A 19,133-nucleotide genomic window follows, 5' to 3' on the forward strand; every position below is an offset into this window, starting at 1 on the left:
ACAATTCTAGTTATTTTTAGATTAGTTCACTAATGTGCTATCAATTTCCATTGCACTTACTCTGGTTTAAACACCATGTTCTGTTAAACATACATGGTAAGGCATATCTGTTCTTATGAAAATTTGATTCTCTTTCCTGTCCATCATCATTTTCCTTTCAAGCTGTTTATGGACATGACTGCCTGAACAGTTGAGCTTACATCATTTAAAAGCAACAAGGGAATCTAAATGAGGACTTTAATTAGAAGAATTGTTGTAATGCTGTAATAAATATGAAAGGAACACCTAAATGATTTTCACATCTCAATCAACAGCAATTTCATTTAAAATGGAAAATAAAACTAAAAGATAATTAAGATCTGTCAAGGTAAATGAGTAAGTTGTATGGGTCATATCTAAAAACCTAAGGTGAACTTATTTAAATCACAAGTATTATTGCCTTAACCCACCTATAAATATAATTAGTAAATAATTACTGGAACTTCAATAGGAAAAATTTATGTCAAAAATTAACAATGCGAAGAAAGAGCCTACAGAGTGGGAGAAAATCTTTGCCAATCATACTTCAGATAGAGCACTAATCTCCAGAATCTATAAAGAACTCAAAAAACTCTACACCAAGAATGTAAATAATCCAATTGACAAGTGGGCTAAAGAAATGAATAGACACTTCACAGAAGAAGATATACAAGCAATCAACAAACACATGGAAAAATGTTCAACATCTCTAGTAATAAGAGAAATGCAAATCAAAACCACCCTAAGATTCCATCTCACCCCAATTAGAATGGCGATTATCAAGAATACAAGCAACAACAGGTGTTGGCGAGGATGTGGGGAGAAAAGTACACTCTTACATTGCTGGTGGGGCTGCAAATTAGTGCAGCCACTCTGGAAAGCAGCGTGGAGATTCCTTAGAAAACTTGGAATGGAACCACCATTTGACCCAGCTATCCCACTCCTTGGCCTATACCCAAAGGATTTAAAATCAGCATACTACAGAGATACAGCCTCATCAATGTCCATAGCTGCTCAGTTCACAATAGCCAGATTGTGGAACCAACCTAGATGTCCTTCAATTGATGAATGGATAAAGAAAATGTGGTATATATATACAATGGAATATTACTCAGCCATAAAGAATGATAAAATTATGGCATTTGCAGGCAAATGGATGAAACTGGAGAATATCATGCTAAGTGAGATAAGCCAATCTCAAAAAACCAAAGGAAGAATGATATCGCTAATAAGTGGATGATGACACATAATGGGGGGTGGGAAGGGTTAGTGTTGGGGTTGGAGTTGGGTTTAGGGAGGGGGGCAGGAATGGAGGAAGGAAGGACTGTATAGAGGGAGGGGAGGGGTGGGAGGGGTGGGGGGGAAGGGAAAAAATGGCAGAATGAATCAAACAACATTACCCTATGTAAATTTATGATTACACAAATGGTATGCCTTTACGCCATGTACAGACAGAGAAACAACATGTATCCCATTTGTTTACAATAAAAAAAAAGGGTTAATTTTCAACAGAAAAAAAATGCAATTTGCATTAATATTCATTGAGTATCAATGAATGCTGGAGTACCAATATATACCAGAGGTGAACCAGTTGAGTACCTAAGTGCTGAATTACATTTTATTATATTGCCAAAAGCAGCTTTACAATACTGCTTTAAAAAGAAAAGATAAGTAAAAAGAATTTGATAGCAGTTGAAAACACTGAGAAAAATAAGATCTTATTCCTATTCTTAAGGAACTAAAAATGCTAGGTTCATTCATTCATTGAGTAGATTCTTTATTGAACACATACTATGTGCTAACACTCTGGGCAGTTATAAAATATCTCTCTCATGGAGCATCAACTCTATTGAGGGAATAGTCAATAAACAACAATATATCTGAAAATAATTGTTAGTGATTAATGTGAAAGAGAAAAAACAAAGCAGAAGAGTGTGTTCCAGTATGCTGAGGTCAAGAACACTTCATTGAGATTTTTCTTTTTCAATTACCTGAAGGCGGGATGGGGATGTGTCACAGTGGCAAATACTGCAGAAAAAGAGTAATGGGAAAGGAAATGTTCTAGGACAATAATGCACCAGTTATGTGCTAGAAACAGTTAGGAGGTCAACATGGCTATAGTTGTGCACCAGAGTGACAGAAGATGGAATGGAAGAGAGAGGAGTGAGCAAGGTTGGATAGAGATGTGTCCTGTGAGTCTCAGAATACAGGACTGTAACTTTTACTCTTCCTAACGACAGCAAAGTGAGACACTGGGCTGTGAGGTGGCGCTTTCTCAACTTTTCTTTAAAGGTTATTTCTGGCAGCTGGATGGAGAATAGGTAGGAGGGAGCATATGTATAAGCAAGGAAATACTCCTTGAAGTAAATTTGCACGGTGGGAATTCTTTAGGCCTTTGAAAAAACATTTTTGTCACCTCCTTTGTTTATAACCCCCACCTCCATAATTAAGAACACATTTCTTCCTGGTGTCTGTGAATGTGAGTAAGCGAGTATAAGCCTGTGTGAAAGTGTGAGGAGCGTGTGAATCCATGTAGAGCGCATGTGTCCCTGTGTCAGAACATCCTATGGAGCCTCCTGCTCAGCATGGCGCCATGGTTTAAAGCTTCTTTTCTTCCTTTTCCTTTTCTGTAAACTTTTTAGTGTTTGCCAACTGGCCTTCTCTAGTATTTCATCCTTTTCTGTTAGCTATACTTTCTATTTTTTTTTCCTGCCACTTATTTTCCACTTTTCATTCCCCAAATGAGAGGAAGTAGATACAAGGCAGGGGAAGAGGCAATGAGAGAGGTGAGCTTAGTCCAAATTTTTCATATAGTGCCCTGTCTTTAAATTTCATTTAAAATATAATTACTCTTTCCAGGTTATACAGGTAATGAAGGGAATTTTCATAAAATTAAAAAGATGCCAACTTTAAGATGAATTAAATCAAGTATTAAATTGCTTCCTTTATGGAAATTTTTTTCATATTTTTGCCATTTGTTTCCTGCTGCTATGTTTAATTTTATGGAACTGAAAGATACAATAAACTGAGGATAATTAATATTCTTCTTCCATCTTTATTGTAAATATTTTCAGTTTATTTTTGTCTTTTACTATTTTTATAGTCATGTTATTTTTGTCAGTTTTATTCTTTTGCAGTGTCTATGTTTATTATTTCATAAACACAAAATTCCACCAAAATAAATTGAACTTAAGCTATTGATAAAAACATGAAAGAAGTAAAGCAAATTAACTGTGTGCATGAGATCAAGATGGACTAAAGAACGCTGGATTTGAATCCAGGATAGTCATGTTTCAGTACAGGTGTCCTCTGACACCACCCAGCAGTTAGTCTCAGTCATTATCCCTTCTTTCTGAAGTACCTTCCCAAATAGTTTCTCTGCCATTATTACAGTTGTAAACTGACCAGTGGTAGCACTCTGGGACATGATACAAAGGCCGGAAGAAAATTTATCAGTTTTGCTTCAGGGTGAAAGCTATCACATTAGATATAATCTATTTAATGTCAACTCCCAATATCCTAACTTCAAGCAGCTTAGAGGTGGTGCCATCTGTAGCATGAAGGTGCTTTTCTGTGGCCCTATGGTGAATTCTCAATGCTCTCAGTGTGTAAAACTAAATCTTCAGGTCAAAGAAGATTTGTCCACGTTCAAAGGAAAATCTTAAACATAGTGTATAAGTACAAAACCAAGTCAAAGAAAAATAGAAGCTTTCATTAAACACAATATCAAAAACTGATTGGAAGATATCAGGCACAAACTAATGGCAAATAAATGGACAGCTGATTTCAATATATGCTTCCATAACCAGTGAGGCGTCTTTCTTCTCAAGGGTATTTTCAGATGTAGTGACCTCAACAAAAGTTTCTGATGAGGGTATAGACAGGTTTCAGCTCTTGGTTTCAAGATCCAGTTCACATCCAGTCTTCTTGAATTTCTACACGTCGGCAGTCAGCTGTGTGTTTAGTTGGTCTTTGGGTAGCAAAGGCATCTTTCCCTCTTTCCTGATTTAGTGTTTATTTCATAAGCCCCTCCTCCCCCAGATAGCAATTCTGATCTCCACCCCAATTCCTTAATGCCCTAGGTCTTGGTCTAGAATGTTCACATCTTCCGATGCTAGTTCTTCTCAAACTGATTCAGAGAGCTAGGAATGGATCAACTCAGGGTGACAATCATCCCTAGGCAGTTCTCATGAGTTCCTTAAACAGTCCTCCCTGAAGGAAAATGGGAAGAACTCTCCCTCCAGTTGCTACCCTGTCCAGGCTTCCTATGGGTCAGAAGTTGCCTTAGCATGTCTGGATGTGTGCTAATCCAGGTGCCGTTTGAAGCTCTGCTTATTTCCAATGCTTCTTGGAAGTTCCTCTGTTCTGTCCCAGAATTATTTTGGCTGCACAGGTATAATATAGTTCACTGACATTGGTTTGTTTGTTCTTCCTCATGTTAGGAAAGTGTTAATTTATAGACACCATAGAGATGCTTTTTAGTACAACTATCAGCACTGACCAGGTAGTCATCTTCCTTTTCCGGGAAACAAACAAAGGATCAAAGTGCTGTGCCTGGGACTGGTCAAGAGCCAGACCTGCATATCAGTTAATGTAGTAGGTGGTCAGGTAAGTGCTTTATGGGAAGGTTGTTGGACTAGCTGCTTGGCTGGCACCTGATCTCTGGTTGGATGGTCTGTCTACTTCCTCAGTTTTCCCTTTTATCCATATGTGCCTTGTGGCTTTCCTTATCAACCCTTGCTCAATGTCTTTTTCCAATTATTTTAATCCAAGAAAAATTTTCCCCTGGTTTAATATTTTGCTTCAATATTCAGAATTTGATTATTTTACAAGAAATAACATTTAAAAAAAGATCCATCCCAGCCATTAAAAACATTCCAATCACTCCAAGTCCAACCCCAATGCAAGTCTGGGGAAGGTAGGGTGTGAGCTGATGTTGAAGGCTACCCTCCCACCCCATCCTAGCCTTGAGACCTAGGGCCCATTTGTCCTGGAAAAGAGCATCCTTTGGGCATCTGTGCCCTTGTGGAAGAGAGCAGGCGCTCCCACTGCCATCAAGAGAAAGGTCCCCTGCTAGTCCCAGCCACCAGGAGATGCAGAAGCTGAGGCCTGCTCCTCTGGTCCCTTCTAGATCCAGAGGCTGAGAGGAAGACTGGCTGGGCCCAAGGATCCAGCCACTCAAAGCCAGTCTCACATCTGGTTATGATGGAGAATTGACTTAGCACCAACAAAAATTTAGGAGGCAAAGTCAAGAGAGGGCCCCACACTGTCCAAGCTCCGAGCCCTGGGACCAGCTCTGTGAAGGAGCCAGTGAAAGTCCAGGTAATAGGCCAGGGCATGGGCAGGCATCACTGTCTCTAGGGGTTTGCCCACCATTATTTTAGTGCAATTTTTCAAATTTGGGATGATGAGTATATCGTTTTTTGATGATTATATTTTTTATATATGTAACTCATGTAAATTATTCAATATTATTCCCTATTTTATTTTATAAAGACCATGTTGGAAAGGAAAGGAAGAAAGGGGAAGTAGGAAATGTGCAACTGTGTCTAAAGAGAGAGAGGAAGAGAGAGAGAGAAGTAATGGTTTTATTGTATATTCATGTTTATCTTGATCATCTGTATCTAAAGAGTTTTCTCAGATTAGAGGAAAATGCAGAGTTTGTAATACAAAGACCTGCATTCTTATTAATTCTGCTTGTGCAACCAACTAATTAACTAATTGTGAAAGCTTGGGCAAACCACATTATATATGTATCTCAGTTTTTACATTTGAATTCTTATCTGCATCTTTGTTTTGAGTTTGAATGATAATGTTGTGATGCTCATATAGTGTAATATACATAAAATCTATAGCATATGAAGTTTCCCATAAGTACCCAACAATTGTAAAGTGACATCATTAGTGTTTTTAATTATCTGTGTTTCTGCCTAACGTAGGCCCAATGTCACTGACAGTAGTCTGGTTACTATTTTTTCCCACTTATTTTTTTAAATTTTTTTTATTTTTAAGGGGTTTAACACTTTCTGCCTCTTTGTAAATATTTCACACAAATGTTTATCCTGCCTTTGATCTATTATTTCAAAATTTGACTGTCTTAGGCTTCTGATAAGACAAATAAATTGTTTGTAAAATCCTTGCTGATATGAGGTACAGGTCAACTGACTCAGTCTTCATTTATACCTTTTATTTGTGATAGAGGCTCCCTGTCTGTCAAATCAAAAGTAACCCCTCTGGTAGTATTAATCTAGGTTATACAACTCTCAAAATAAAAATGAAATTCCTGGGAAAAACAGGCTTGGATCTCTGAGGGACTGTTGCCATTCTTTTCTGTCCACGATGCTACTCCTATGTATACTATGAACTGAAACATACACTGAAAAATATGTGTGTGCTAATAACATTAATGTCAATAAATATGAAATGTGCCATTTTGAACAATTATGAACTCTGGAAGGAATGGTATTGATTTTGACCCAGATTCCATAATAAATGGAGGATACATAAATAAAATCATTTATGTATGTGTATGTATCTCTGTCTCTCTCTCTGTCTATATATATATATACATACACACACACACACACACACACACACACATACACATATATATGAAAATACTTACTATACTGGCAATTTCTTCCCATAAACTCTCCTGGGCACTCACAGGAATAGTTAGCAACAAGGTCCGTACATATTCCACCATTTTTGCAAGGCTCAACTTCACATTCATTTATATCTGAGGAAAAAAGAGTAAAGGAAGAGAGCTATTGGTAAAAAAATAAATAAATAAATGATTAGATATTAGAAGGTTTTAGGTATTTTGAATGAAAAAGTCTGAGTAATGCTATTCCTTTTGGTGTGTGTGTGTGTATGTACATATGTCAATGATATAAATGCTGCTTAAACCAACAGTTCATTAAAAATAAATTTAATCAATTTCAAATACAATTGAAAATCCAGATGAAGGATCAACAGAACTAAACCATTCTCAAATTCTAAAAATACATATGAATAGTTTGGGGAAATATCCAGTGTATCCTTAGAATTAAATCAAACAAATTAACCCTGATAGAGAGATGAATTGGTTTTACTTACAAGATCTAGAAACCACCCCGCAGCAACTGCCAATTAACACTGTCTCATTTCATCTTAATTCATTAAAATTCTAACTGACAGAGATGTTTTAGTTTTTAAATAGTTTGCCTTTGATGAATACGATGAGAAGCAAATTAGAGTTAATCGCTAAAGCTCATTACATGCAAAGTATAATAAATGTAAATGATGATCGCTTCCTAATCTCATTCAAGAGTTTCTAAAGTTAGGATGACTAAGGGGACTTACCTTTGATATACCATTATCACACATGATGCAAAACCATATGTAATAACATTCAGCAAATTATACTAATTTCCATACTAATTTTGGACAACAGAGAAAATGAGTATGATTTGAACGCAAAAAGAAAAAAATGATTAATTCAGTCAAATATCAATTGCTGATTTTTCCAAATCATTCCCCGTATTACCACACACCACACTGGGTTCTATAGTGCTAGTAAAGTAGGTGGAAAGCAGGCAGCTCCCTCATCTCTTTCTCCTCTTTTCAGTCCTCCTACTCCAGTCAACTCCCTGTTGGCCCTGGATCCCACATCTCTATTACTGTTTTGTGTTAAACCACTTTACAAACCTAAATAGCATTACTTGGGAGTTCTCCAGGTATATGCCTTTCGCCTTTCACCTATTCAGATGGCAAACTTTCTACACGTATCTCCTGTTCTGCCTGTTCTTTGTACTCCTGAAATGCCACATCCTACTTGAAGACCATTGGTGCCAAGTGTTTCCTGACACACTTCTTTTTTTTTGGTTGGAGCGGGGCAGTATTAGGGATTGAACTCAGGGGCACTGGACTACTGAGTCACATCCCCAGCCCTATTTTGTATTTTATTTAGAGACAGGGTCTCACTGAGTTGCTTAGCACCTCACTTTTGCTGAAGGTAGCTTTCAACTTGCAATCTTCCTGCCTCAACCTCTTGAACTGCTGGGACTATAGTAGTGCACCACCAGGCCTGGCTGTTTTCTGACACACTTCTAACAAAATAATAGAAATAGGGACTTGCAAACCAAAAAAAAAAAAAAAAAAACAAGGTTTCAGATTTAATGTGCCTTCAGATTCACTATATCAAAAATTGTTTCTGAAGTCCTAGGTTATCACAGTTGCTTAAAGCAATTTGACCACTAAATTATCCTCTCAAGACAAAACAAGGTAAAAAAAAAGTACCAGAAAACTCTATTTGTCCTTTCTCTCAATTTCTGTCTTCTAAGAAGTATCCCTTCCTGAAAGCAGAGTTGGTTACACTCCCATGCATGGTGCACTATTGAAAGTGAGGTCTAATTTTCCTTAATCGCGTAATGACTTTCTCTGAAGGCAGTCCTTTCTGTTTTAAGGTGTGCCAAACTGAGAGCAGAGACAATTCATGACTCTATTGAAAATAATCTAAATAATTTCAGTATTTTAAAATGCAAAATAATAGAATAAGCTTAGGATCTGATAATGTCTAAAAAGAACTGTGTGTTGAAAATTATGACAAACTCTCAAATACCTGATACTGAAACGCTTCAGAAAAAGAGAGAGCAGAAGGGAGGGAGGGAAGGAGAGGGGAGGGAAAACAAGGGGAAAGAACTAACCTAAGTAATTTCTTCACTTTTCTATCTGATGAAATATTCAACTCTTCTTGTTGTTATCAAAACTTCACTTATTCTTAAGTGGCACGAAAATCTCTTATTTATTTTGTTGCAATTTAAGACAATAGTGAGGTATGCTTACTTTGAAACATGCCTACTATGCCTTTCCCTATACCACATTTACTGCAGTTTGTTTTAGATAAAAACATGCTATTGTTGATAAATTAAATCTTCATTTCTCAGAAGAAGCATTGCCTTATTTTATGAAGTTAGACATAAAAAAGTTATTTCCTTACATACATGTATAGAAGAAACTGAGTTATGGTGTCTGAAGAAAGTCACAAAAGGGAATATATTTTGATTTCCAGTTTGAAGGAAACGTCTAATGAGGATTAGTAAAGATAAGATGAGCGCTGTGGTGTACTACCTAGGAGGGAACCAGAATGAATCACAAGTTTGACGATATGATGGTCAGTTTAGATAATGAGTGGTTCACTTTGCAGCAGAGAATGCAATGGGGAGTTTTGGGATCTCAAGTCTAAGGATGCTGGCAAGGGAAACAAATTACAATAAACCCTTAGTGACAGGGAAGGAATTGCATTTTATCTTGTGGCACTGAAAAGGTGGAGCAGGATAGGAGGATATTCCCTTTATGCTCCTGCTTTAGAAGGACCTAGTGAAGCCAATTGTGGGATAGACTTAAGAAATGAGGAGAAGGCAGGAGAGAAACCCACACTAGATTTGGTATCAATAGTATGAGATATGATTTAATCCTCAGGAAGGAAGCCCTAAGAAATTTCTCATTTTAAGATTGAAATATATCATGAGCAAAATCAAATCCAACTCTTCTTCCTTTGAAATCTTAATAGAAGGAAGTTTTCCTAGTCAGTAATGTGAGAACAATCAAGGATTGTACATACTATTATTAATATGCAGGCACAGTTGTTCTTTGCTTCCCTAAATCTTCCATGTCTTTACTCAATAAATAGTATCTAAAAATAAGTGAATGTGCATCTAATCAAGACAAATCAACCATTGAAGCTTTTAGATATAGGTTCATAAGACAAATCTAGAATCATCAACAAGCAAGTGATAATTAAGGACTTCTGATTCTAGGAAAAAAAAAAAAGCAAGAGTTAACACCTTTACCAGGGTTAACATGAGGTGGAGTGAATTGTGATTATATTTGAAGTGGAAATGCTTTACAGAAATACTTAATTTATGTTAAAAAATAACCTCTTCATTGTTTAAATATTCACTGTACAATGTTTATTTTTAAAATTCAAACTACTTAAATCTAAATTTGTAAAATGTAAATGTTATTTTAAATGAATTATATATATATTCTTTAGTACAGTATCAAATTTAGCAAAACATTTTTACATGTGTACATATCCAGTAACATGTGGGCTCAGAGAACATATGCAAATTACAGAGAAGCATTTATGTATTAGTATAATGCAGTTCTTTCAGCAGTAAGGCTATTCACACTGTGATTAACACTGCAAACGATCTAAACGGAAAATGACCTCAATTTGTATAAATCATGCTTAATTAAGGACTTCACAGAATATAATGAAATGAAAATTAAACATCTTCATAATAAATCATATATATTTGTTTTTGTCACAGATCAAGTCATTATCATTTCCAGAGAAAAAAAGTCCACATCTATTCTAAATATGGTGGGATTTAGCAGACTATTTTTATGTCTAAGAACAATTTCACATAGCAGTCCTTATATAAAATAAGAATTTCTATGTTTAATTACTTTTATAGCTCATTTGTAATAATAACGATAGTTTTAAGGTGTGAGATCAGTTTGTATACTTGTCCCTTTGAATGTTCACCATATATACATCTTTATCCTCAGAATTATTTAGTTACTCCTGGTCTTCTGGATTTTTGTCAAACCCAATATTGTGCAAATTATAGCCCAAAGTCATGACTTGCAACAGCAGGCTGTCAAAAATTTTTTGAAAATCAAAATTACATTGCTTGTTCTTTATTTGTGTCTTCATAAAGCAAGGCATAATTTATTTTTGCCGGGGACACCATGTTGCTTCTTTTCAGAGAATTATATTTAATACAGTAATCCTTGTCTTCATTATAGGCCCCCATAACTGGCCAGAGAGCAAATGAAGATTTCTAGACTCTCATTCTCTGGAGCCTCCTCCAGAAATTAAAACAAAAACAAAAATAAAACAAACAAACAAACAAACAAACACATTAATTAACCAACTAATTAGCTAATTCATTTATGACTTTTCCTAGCTCACCTTTGTTCTCTGTAGAGTAGAATCATAGTAGTTTGCATTCTTGGGTCATCATTGTCCCCATTAATCCTTGAATTCCCTCCTAACTCCTTAGGTGGATGCTGAAATTCTAGCAGTTTACCTATATTTACTTTGTCAGCTTGGCTTACGTTATTTTGAATACTGAACGCCTTTTACACTAAGACATCCAAAACTTCTGTGGACAGAAGTCCATTTAAACTTTCCCTCAGTCAAACTATTCCCTTATTATACACAAGTATATACCAAGCCCAACAAACATCAAGAAGGAACTCTGAGTGTTATGGTACTGACAGTAGGTGTCCCCCAAAAGCTTATGTATTAGTCAATGCAAGAATTTTCAGAGGCAAAATTATTGGTTATGATAGCCATTACCTAATTAGGGGATTAATACATTGATGTGAATTAACTGGGTTGTAACCATAGGCAGGTAGGGAGTGGTCGTAGGAGGTATGTCACTGAGGCATGCCTTTAGGGTTAACATTTTTGTCCCTAATGACTGGAACTCTCTCTGCTTCCTCATTGCCATATTCTGAGCTGCTTCCCTCCACCATGATGTTCTGCCTCACCTTGGGCCCAGAGTTACGGAGTCAGCCTTCTGTGTACTGAGACATCTGAACCATGAACCAAAATAAACTTTTCCTCCTCTATGTTGCTCCTGTCAAATTTTTGGTCACAGAAATGAAAAAGCTGACTAAAACACTGAGTCTTTGGCTTAGCACCCTTGTTTTGAAATTGAAAGGACACCATGGTAGTGTTTTCTTTTTAGTTTCTTTTTTTCCATTTTGCAAAGACATGATTTCTTGATTTCCTTTTTCCTTTCCCCTGGGTATCATCCCCTGCAATATTGTTATTGACTGCTAATTAGCTGGTGAACGCTTATTTTCAAGGGCCTACTATTTTTGATCCTTAACAACACATCTTCCCTGAACTCCCCATTAACTATTAAATATTCCACAGACCTCTTATGAGTGATTGCCTTTAAAATTTGACCTTTAAGTTTTTACTTATCTAAAGTCTATGGTTTTTCATTTTCTCTTTTAAGTCTGAATGACTTTATGATGAATTTCTAGAATACTATTCTTCCACTCTAATGTTGAATTTAACTATGTCATAATCAGAATTACCTAGAGGATTTCCTAGTCATTTTAGGGACAAGTTTACTATATTTTTAATCTCCTAAACTTGAACCTCCTTTTGATCTGGCTTTGTGTTATGTTACTTGTAATTTATTTTTAAGTAGCAAATTAAGATCAACATTTCTCCAATCACATCAGATCATATGCAATCTTTTTATAATGACTTATTGGTAATTTTTACTTACCAAGAACAGTAATGTAACAAAAGCTCCAAATTCACCCATCACCTCTTTTAAGCAAAGATCATATTCTCTGCCCATCTTTCCCCTGGCATCCCAGCACTTATTTTAATATCTCAATTTTGATGCAAATGTCCTTTGTATTAGTATCAAGGTGGTATCCATTCTAATTCTTTGGAATGCTTCCATATTGAATTATTCCAGTAAGGCTTATTTGCTCATAATCAGCTATTTGGCTAGTGAAATAAGACAGCTGTTCCAAGGTACTTGTAAAGCCAAAACCAGCTGAGAAGCCAGTTAAGGAAGGGATAATCAAGAGGGTGCAAGTCTCTGTAACTGAAATATTTGATGACTTGAAAAGATTCATAAATAAAAGTTACATGAAAAACATACAATATAAGCAAAAAAAAAAAAAAAAAAAGTCCAACAAAATTTTAAAAAACCCAGATGCCTCCTTCAGTGAAAATTTTCACTAAAGTGCAAACCATCTTAAAGGATGATACATCAGTGGGCATGCAGCATAATAACTTGTTCACAATAAATATTTGTTGATTGGTAAGAACAAACTGGGAATATTGAAGATGCAGAGACCAATAAAACATGTACTGTAATAGAGAGTTCATTGATTGAGGCAGGGAAGGGTAAGAAGGGATCTACTCTCTTACTAAAAGGCATTCTATTGAGGAAATAATGGAAATTGAGCAATATTTTTTTTTTATTAATTGATGTGAACTGACTGGCTGCACTTTTTGAAATCAGAAAAGTCAGACAAAACTATATCATAACAATATTTCAAATGTCCTTTTTTGTAGTAGTGTGGGACTTCATGCATGATATAGCATGTATTATATATTTTGATATTTATCTCAACATGTAGCATAACTACATAATCGGAAATTCTGATTTCAATGATCTTGTGTGAAGAGGAGGTAAAAATATTGTTTTAAGAGGAGTTTTGGTGATTCTGAATGATATGCCAGATTGGCAAATGTTGAAAAGAACATTCATCAGGAAATTTATCCTTTCACCCATTCATCAATTCATTCATCTATCTCTCTAACCATCAGTCCATCCATCCATCTACCTATCCACCTATCAGTCCATCTATATGACCAACCATCTTTGGTTCTGTGTAGGTACTAAGAATGCAGCTAATGATTTATATGTCGTGGTTCCTTATGTTTTTTACTCCCTTACAATCAGGTAAAAAGAGAAGGAAGTAAATAATTAACTGCAGTACAAAATGGTAAGTGCTATACAGTAAAATGCAAACTCCTAAAGCAACTCCAAATACTGGAAACTAAATTGGTTTTGCAGACTGGGGAATGTTTAGTTTGGGAATTTAGTAGACTTTGGAAAATATTTTTGAGTAGTATACACTTACTTAAACATACTGTGCTCTGTGAATTATTTTTCTCCATGAATATGTATTTCATTATTATTCATATCAGCAATCTGTAGGTCTAAGAATGACTTCTCATTGATCTTATTGTTCTTTGCTTCAAGTATGTAAAGCATATATTCCCTGGCTCCCTACTTTTATTATGGTATGTTATCACTTATTCATTTTTGCATATTCTACTGTCTTATCCAAAATAAATCACTCCATTCTATCTGCTGAAAACCAACACCAAATTATTTCACTTTCCCCTCTCTCAAGTTTTTTCAGTCAACTTTGATTAACCATTGTGATTTTTTTATAGTGAATTATCAGAAACCCATAACAGGCTAGGTGAAATGGGATTCATATTGAAAGCATAGCTCTGATTTATGTAATCTGCCTTTACCCTCTCATTCACTCACTCATTCATTAAAATTCTATGAGCACTATCTATGAATCAGGCACTAAAATATATAATTGTGTGCATCAGTATATTGGGATAGTTCCTATGCTAAGAGATCTCATTTCTACTCTTTTATTTAGGAGAGAGATAACTATAATGCAATATAGTGAAATATGTGCCTTATAGTATTATGTATAAAATATTCTGTGATTGTAGCAGGGAACAGTGGCTTTGCCTACAGGAGATGTGGAAAATTGTTTAAAGGAGGTAATAACTGTGACTGGTGTTTAAAGAATGAGCTGGAGTCTTTTTTTTTTTTTTTTCTTTTTTTTTAGATTTTCAACTTAATAAAGAATATAAAAGTACACAATGTTTTTTGGGAAAACTGAGCACTTCAAGTGTCTAGAGCATGCACAATGACTGCAGGAGCAGGGCATGGGCTATAGGGGACCTTGGCTACTAAGAAGACAGGGATCATATTTTTATGGCCTTGTAAATTAAGGTAAGAAGTTTGAAGTTTCATCTTTGTATACTGAAAGAAATTAATAGAGAATTCAACAAATGTGAAAGGGGGCATGAATTTAAACAGATCTTTCTTTTAGAAAGTTCATTAACATACTCTAGAATTTTATTATTGACAATATTTTGGAAACATATGCTGAGTCTGTATCATTTGGACTACATATGATCTAGTGTGTTTGGATTTTTAGAGTGTTTGGGAAATTGCATATGGACTTTCTAATATTTTGGGTTGCTAGATACTGCAAAAAAAAAATATACAGGATAAGCTTATTTGCAGTGTGCTTACAAAAATTAGTATGTTCCTAAAATTCACATTTACCTGGGCATCTTGTATTTTATTCAGGAATTTGATTTAAATTGTCAACTAGAATGTGATTTGCTCATGTTTTTTTTTCTTTTCCTTTTCTATAAGCATTTTAATTTTCAGCATATGGTCATGTTTTCCATTTTGTATTTTCAGCAGGCTCCAAGGGAAACCAGCTACAGTAGAAAATCCTTAATAACAAAGAGTTTTCCTTAGGCTCTTGCTCAAACTAAAATTTGTCACTTGCATTCTGTAAAGCATGTCATAATCTTTTGAGTTTACCTCTCTAGAAGCTTTAATAATACCAGTATGGCCAAAATAGCACTTCAAGATAAAAGCTGATTGATAACACTTAGCACAACCCCACAGTTACAGTTTCTAAACTACATGCCAAACATTATGCTAAGCCTTTCATATGTACTAATTCATGGTATGAACTAGTTATTCTTATTATAATTTTTTAGGAGATGAGGGAAGAAAGGGAAGAGAAAATGGGAGAAGATCTTTAGCTCCTTCTCTAGCAGGGCATTAATATCCAAGATATGCAAAGAATCCCAAAAAGTTAATACCAAAAGAGCAAATAACCCAATAAATAAATGGACAAAAGAACTTCTCAAAAAAAGAAATACAAACAGCTTTCAAATATACAAAAAAATGTTCCACATTCCTAGTAATAAGGGAAATGCAAATAAAAACTACATTTGAGATTTCATCTCATTTCAGTTATAAAGGCAATCATTAAGAGCACAAATAAAAATAATTGCTGGTGAGGATGTGGGGGAAAAAACTCACTATTACATTGTTGGTGGAATTGAAAACTGGTATAACCACTCTGGAAAGCAGTATGAGATTCCTCAAAAAACTGGGAATGGAACCACCATACAATGAAACTCTTCCACTGCTTGGTGTTTATCGTAAAGAACTAAAATTAACATACTATAGAAATATAGGCACACTGATATTTATAGTAGTGCAATTTAAGGTAGCCAAGTTATGGAACCAGCACAGGTGCCTATCAACAGAAGAATGGGTAAAGAAAATGTGGCATATATACACAATGGAGTTTAACTCAGTCATAAAGAACAAAATTATGTCATTTGCTGGTAAGTGGATGGAACTAAAGATCATCAAGCTAAGTGAAATAAGCCAGATTCAGAAAGTCAAGGGTCAATTTTGTTCTCTCATATGCAGAAGCCAAACCAAAATAAGAAGGAAAAAAGAATGGATTATCCCCATGAAAATGGATGGGAGTTCTGTGGAATAAAGGAAGGGTATTGATAGGGAGTGAGGAGGAATGGGAAGAGGGAGGAACTCTGGAAGGAAATATACCAAATTATGCTATGTACATGTATGAAGATACTGCAGGGAATTTCATCCTTATGTATATCTATAGAAAACTAATTTAAAAAAACTATAAACAAATGGAAGATGAGTAGAGTAGAAGAAGGAGAATGGGGAGTTAGGAGGGGACGGGAAAGAAGAAGTAATGGTGATTGATATGGAGCAAATTATACTGTATTTTTGTATGATTATATAAAAACGAACCCCATTAACTATAAAGCTTTAGTAAACATATAAAAAGAAAATGCAAATATCTTTCTCAGAGTCATACTGGTGGTAAAACTGAGATGAAAACGCTGATCATTTGCCTCTAAGGTCTGTTCTATTCATCAGTGTACTTCACGACTACAGGTCAGAGTAGCATCCATCTCCACCAGCATTTCGCATTTGCCTTCAAGGCACTGCATGCTAAGGAGGACAGATAAGGGACACCACACCATGTTTAGTTTCAAGTTATTATCATAACCTAATAATTATCATTTTTCTTCTAGGTCCTAAAATTCTAGTTTGGAATACCCCCACCAAACACTTTATCGTTCTTTATAATTTTCTTAAAATCTTGAGTAGGCATTTGTTTTAACATTATTTCACAAATCCACAACTGCTTATCTAAGTAGAAAAGGATTTCTTTGGTTCTTACATTCTTTATTACATGCCTCTTAGCTTTATATTCAGATAAAAGGAATACATTTGTTTTGAAGTTTCCTTCTTTATAGAGGACATGGATACATTTTATATCTGTGTAATTAAAACAGCTATTTTTCCTGAGAGACAATCCACATTTTATAAAAATCTTTATTGGAAAGATAACATTCATACAGAAAAGTATACAAAAATTGAAGTTAAATGAATAATTATAAAGAAGACAGCCTGTGTAAAAACTACAACGACCAAGCACTAGAATCTAGACAGCACCTCAAAAGTTCTCATATTCCCCTTCCATTTACAACTTCTCCTTCACCCTCATAGAGGTAACTGATTTCCTGCTTTTTATGGGGTTCATAGTTTTGTTCTTTGTATAGTTTACAATTTTGCCACTTAAATATATATTCCTAAGCAGCATCTTTAAGTTTTAACCTGTATCTGCCCTTTACAGCTAAAAGGCAGCTATTTGGTGTGTGCTTTTGCTCTTTGTGGCTTCTTTCCCATCCCTGTTGCAAGTGGCTAGGGAGTTCATTTCAAATGTAGACCACAGGAATTTTTCTTTTCTATTGTTAATGGTATTTGTGTTGTTGGAAGTAGAAGTATCAGAGAATATGCTTGTAAATGTCTCTTGATGCACAAGAGTAGTGAATTTTTCCTGGTTATACTGAGGAGTGAAATGACTGAGTCATAAAGATGCATATATTTCACATTAGTAGGGAATGCCAAACTGGTTTTTAAAGGCGTTGCAACAATTTGCACTCCTATCAGCAATTTAATTCATAATGTTTTTGAAGACACCAGCTGTATGAAACCTGCAGGTAACCACTTATTTCATTTTACATACATATTGTTAAGAAGAAAGGCGTAACACCAATATATCTTTTAAAGATACATTTTCACCAAGAGGGACTTTTAAGGGAATGCTTTCAAACCCTCAATTTACCAAATTAAATTACATATTTATTTTCAAGGACCTTGATATTTGTAAACACAGATAGAAACTTATACTAAAAATGTTGAACCAAAGAAAATTTGCAAGCAATGTTACATTTAAAGAATAGGCAGTCACTGATATACACAAAAAATAATTTGCCTTAACCCTTGAATTAACTTCCTAAAAAGAATGCTATAAATCAACTCTCATATACAGATACACAAAGATTCAGAGAATATAAAAATAATACTTCAAGCTCCCACATTTGATATCTCTAAAATTGTGTATTATAGGCATAATTAAAATTATAATGAAGAATTATATCATACTTTTAGAACTATGAGGAGTAAATAAAGTAATTTATGTTAAAAATCTTTTCAACTTTAAATACTGCAAAAAGAGCTATCCATATTATAACAATATGAGTTAAACCATATTCATATCATTCCATAGAATGTTTCTTGATTGTGTCACTGGAGGAAAATGTAGGTAGATATCTGGTGAGGTTTTATTATACACAGAAATTCTACTTTTGGGGATATCATCAGAGTCAATCAGTGGGTAGAATTTTTATAAACACTCTATGTAAAAGTGGCTCTACCTTGGAGAGGAATGAAAGATAGCATTGACCAACAAAATTGTAAAGCCCATGGAAATTTCAACCCACCAAATGGGATAATTCAACAAACACTCTTAATATGTTTCTTTCCAAGATGTGACCTTTACTTAAAAAAAAGGAAAGAAAGAAAAACACTAGTACATTAACTCTCCTTAAATTCTGGCTGATAGACCTCTGAGAGCTATACCTAGAAGATATAAATTATGGTTAGTAAATATAGAAAAGACTCCTTTTGAAACTCTCAGGAGTTTCCATCACCATGAAAGTGAAGGAGCTGGCTGGTTAGATTTTTCTCATTTCAGAATCTCTTCTACATAATATTAGGATATTTTTTGGGTTTCTGATTCCTGGCTGAGCTAAAGGCAACAAAACATCTGCCACAGAAGAGTCAGCTTCAAGCAACCAATTCATTACTCAGTGCCAAAATGCACTGCTTACACGCCATTGGTTTTCATCTTTTATTTTTTCTCCCATATTCATTGTTAAGGATGCCAAATTGGCATATTTTCTTCATTAAACGTGATAATGTTGAAATTTGAGAGAACTCTGCTTTTGGCCAAGACTTTATTAGGTTGCTCCTGCCTGAAAAGCAATGTGTGGGAAATAACAATGCTCAAGATTCTGGACATTAAGATGTAAAGGACAACAATAAACCAGGTGACTCCTATCA

General features: G+C 35.0%; 1 protein-coding gene across 2 annotated transcripts in view; it reads right to left on the reverse strand.

Moving 5' to 3' along the window:
* Edil3 (EGF like repeats and discoidin domains 3) overlaps nt 1-19,133 on the reverse strand; it is a 412,828-nt gene that overhangs the window by 168,746 nt on the left and 224,949 nt on the right. For both annotated transcript variants that reach the window (XM_047555553.1, XM_047555552.1), the window contains one exon: nt 6,644-6,757. In XM_047555553.1, the coding sequence (XP_047411509.1) occupies nt 6,644-6,757 (114 nt within the window). The remainder of the gene's footprint in view (nt 1-6,643; nt 6,758-19,133) is intronic.

The sequence above is a fragment of the Sciurus carolinensis genome, chromosome 6 (genome assembly GCF_902686445.1).
Source record: "Sciurus carolinensis chromosome 6, mSciCar1.2, whole genome shotgun sequence".
Lineage (NCBI taxonomy): Eukaryota > Metazoa > Chordata > Mammalia > Rodentia > Sciuridae > Sciurus > Sciurus carolinensis.